At 33.0% G+C, this 3,853-nt stretch overlaps 1 protein-coding gene across 1 annotated transcript in view; it reads left to right on the top strand.

Annotated features, from left to right (window-relative positions):
- The window catches only part of Hook1 (hook microtubule-tethering protein 1), an 81,520-nt gene extending 78,139 nt beyond the window's left edge, over positions 1-3,381 (top strand). The window contains exon 22 of the mRNA XM_005398478.2: positions 74-3,381. Coding sequence (XP_005398535.1) covers positions 74-238 — 165 coding nt within the window. The 3' untranslated portion in view covers positions 239-3,381. The remainder of the gene's footprint in view (positions 1-73) is intronic.
- The last annotated feature ends 472 nt before the right edge of the window (positions 3,382-3,853 follow it).

Genomic DNA, 3,853 nt, shown 5'->3' with positions numbered 1-3,853 from the left:
TATATGTGAAAGATACTTTGTAAACTAAATATTTATAGTCTTTTTTTTTTTTTTTTTTTTTGCTTTTGGTCAGAGTCTGGCATTCCAGAAACTAGGGATGGAGTCCAGGCTCATGAGCAGCGCTTGCAAAGACGCTGGTCCTTGTGGCCCCACACGGTCCTTCTTAGCACAGCAGCGGCACATCACCAGCACCCGGAGAAATCTCTCTGTCAAAGTTCCAGCTGCAACGTCTGATTAAACTGCAAAAGAAAACAGGAACAGAAGTGCCCTTAAAATGTTTTATACCTTTCAGCTACTGCATTATAAAAGGTTAAGATGCTTGACGTAGGCATGTTGGAATAAAAATCCCACAAATCGATTTTTGCCAGATAACTTCAAAAACAAAGTATAGAAGTAACTGTCTCTCTGGGAAAGCACACTGGAATAATTAGAAGATATAATTAAGCACATATCTTAAACAACCATTTTCTGAGTATTATAATTTCAAATTGACTTTTATTTTAACGTTTTCTGTTATACCAGTAATTTAATTTGCAGCATCAGTAATTACAGTTTTACAATGTATCTAGTTTATGTTATTGTTCCATATAAAACTAGTCTTGATGTAGGCATACAGAGAACTATACAGGGTAATTTCTCTAACTTGATTTTTGAGATTTTACTTCTATCCACAAATTCTTTTAAATAGACGTATTTTGGCATGCCATGTAAGGTGAACACTCTGGAAGATTTAACCATGGCAATAACTGTGTGGAAATGCTGCACATTCTGAAAAGGACACAGTTTTCACAGGTGTCTACTAAAAACAAGGAGTTCTGGAGAGCTCAGTTGAAGTGTTAGAAGGTGGGAAATAAACTCACATTTTTAGGAGATGACTGATGGAAAGGAAGCTGAAAAATAATATTTGGTGTGAACTGTCCACCTCCTTTTAAATATAATCGATAGTCTCATTTACTGCTTTTCAGCTTAAAATTATCTCCCCAAAAATGACATACCACAATATATTAATTTTGCCTCATTATTGAAAAAACATGTTGTAGTGATAAAATAACTTCAATTTGATTTTTGTTTACTTATTGAGTTTATCATGGGAAGAATCTGTGGTTTTAGTTTATTTCTGCTAAAAGCTCCTATTTTCAAAGATGTTTCTACCTTTGTGGATCATTTTAACAAATCTCAATTTGGAATATTAGTTAAACTGTGTTACGTTTATGTTGCTCAGTATTGTTGCCACAAGTCGCATGAGGCAGTTTAACTTAATAAACAAAAAATTAGGTTCTTGGGTTACACCAGCCACATTTCCAACACTCACTAGCTGCACATGGCTAGTGGCTACTTTATCTGGCAGTCCAAATACAGAATATTTCCATCACTGTAGAATTCTGTTGGACAATGCTGTCTTTAGTCTCTTTTTAATAGTAAAATGGGAAATATGTTTTTGGTATTAAAGCACAAAAATAAAAAAACACATTAGGACTATTTCAGAGATGATGAGAAATTGAATTCTTACAGAACTAGCATCTTATATTCTGCATAGTTGAGTACCACTGTAGTGGTAGCTACAGTTAATGTTTCCAGTGTTGTCCCACAAATCCTTATCAGCAGTATGTCTGGATCAGAGATCAGCAAGCTTTCTTTGAAGGCACAGATAGTAAATTTTTTAAGCTTTGTGGGCTACATGATCTCATCCCAGGTACTCAGTTCCGCCATTAGGATGTTAAAAAAGTCATACACAATATGTAAACAAACTGGATATGGCTGTATTTCAATAAAATTTTATTTAAAGCAACTGGGAGATGGATTTGGCTGGTGGTACAGTTTTTATTTTTTAGTCATTCTTTTCAAATAAGAGTATTGTTCCATTTCTAGTATTCATTTACATATCTGCTTTTAAATTTCTTGCTCAGTTACTGTTTTAATCACTGAAAGTACAAGAATTTCATACTGTATCTGGGTCTCAGGTTAAGGAACACCTACCAGCATGTTCTGTTTATCAGGCTTGCTTCTGACTACCTCTTGGATTTCAATTTTTTTTATCTGTACAATTGTTGTTTTGCATTTTTGTATACTCTTATAGTGTATACTTGCCTGTGACTTTTGGTGAAGAGAAATAAGACTTTGAAAATATTTTAGCATGTTAAATTTTTCTAAATATTGTGACATTTTGGAATATTTTGGTCCTTAAACACGTCCTGCCCCTTTGATGTTTCTCCTTGCTCATAATAGAGATTTTTATAAGCTCGTCAAACTCTCTTTTACTGGAATTTATTGTAAAGCATCAATAAGTCAGTTTTCCAGTTCTATTGATAATAAAATTTTCAATTATTTAGAATTTCTAAAAAATTCACACAATTTGTGAATAAGAACTTAAAGCTAAGTTCCTTTTTCTTAAAAGAGAAAAAAGCAGATTTTCTCATATATCATTTTTATAGGTGATAAGTAGAATGTAAATTTGATTATATAAGTATTTATATAAGAATAATATACTGTAATTTGAAGTTCTGTATTATTGTGACTGTTTATAACAGAAATCAGGAACTGATCAGAAGTGAGATTCTTTTCTGCATCTGGTTAAGGTAGTAAGATTGACACCCTGTGGGTGGTGAAGCATTATCAAAATTTCATCACAAACTGATTTCTAGTATCTGTTTTGTAGGGGAGACTTGAATGCATATATTGTAGAAGAGATAATTCAGCATTTATCTGTTTGATAAGAAATTGAATCTACCCATGCACAGGCCAATTTGCAATAATTTTGAGAGTTTTCTCTAAGATTAATCTTCCCTCTCTTTTTAAAATGTATACAATGATGTTTATCCTGAGATTAACTTAATATATTGAGAAGTCTTTGAAGTTTTTCTATTTTTACAATAAATAAGACCATTGATTTACTATAGCTTAAGAATGTCTTTGTCTAGAAACGTTAGGAGTGAGTATTCTTCATTAGGATACCTTCATCTCCAATACCTGCACTGGTGATTTGAATGTTAAATAATGGTTTCACAGCCATACTTGTTTCCATGTCATTGCAACTCTGGTCCTTGGGGAGTAGTGATGGCCTTTAGGGCAAAGTGCTGTCTGCATTAGGTTCTCTGTGTGTGAAATGAGAAACATTCCTTCATGAAAATCTAATGTGGTTGTATGCATAAATTCTCAGTGTGCACGTGTACATTGCAAAGAAATAGAGAAAATTTGTGAAATATAAACCATAAAAGTGTGCAGTAATAAATATGAGGTAGTTTAAAAGTAATGTTTAATTTAAAATGGTCCTTTCTATTTTCTATTGCAAAGACTTTGACACTTGAATAATAGAAGTAATACTCGATTTATTTTTGTATGTGTTTAGAATATTATTTTAAATAAATGATTGTCCAATAATAATATAATAGCTGTGAAATATTTTACTTAAAGAAACCTGCTTCTGATTGGCTTGGATTTTTATTTTCGTTTTGTTTTGTTTTGGTTTTTTTCTCCGGTACCGGGAACCGAACTCACGACCTTGTGCTTGCCAGGCAGGCGCTTTTGCCGCTGAGCTAAATCCCCCGCCCCTGGCTTGGATTTTTAAAAATACATGTTTGTGATACACAATGAGCATGTTCATTTTGTGTAGCTGATCTCTGTGCATGACACATGCAGTTCTCTTTATCTCTCTTCTCCTCTCCCCCCTCCCTCAATCTCTTGATCCCTTCCTCATTTGTATAATACCTGTCACCTTGTTTCCTGTCATCTTTTATTTTTTCTCTTTATTTATACTTTGTGCTTCTCATTTAAGAGAAACAATGCAGCACATATGCTTGTGTGTCTGTTTTTTTATTATTTTTATTTTTTATTATAAAGAGAGTAGTAAAAAAAA

Source organism: Chinchilla lanigera, unplaced genomic scaffold, assembly GCF_000276665.1.
Source record: "Chinchilla lanigera isolate Chin_1 unplaced genomic scaffold, ChiLan1.0 scaffold00063, whole genome shotgun sequence".
Classification (NCBI taxonomy): domain Eukaryota; kingdom Metazoa; phylum Chordata; class Mammalia; order Rodentia; family Chinchillidae; genus Chinchilla; species Chinchilla lanigera.
This window is presented reverse-complemented; position numbering and strand designations above follow the sequence as displayed.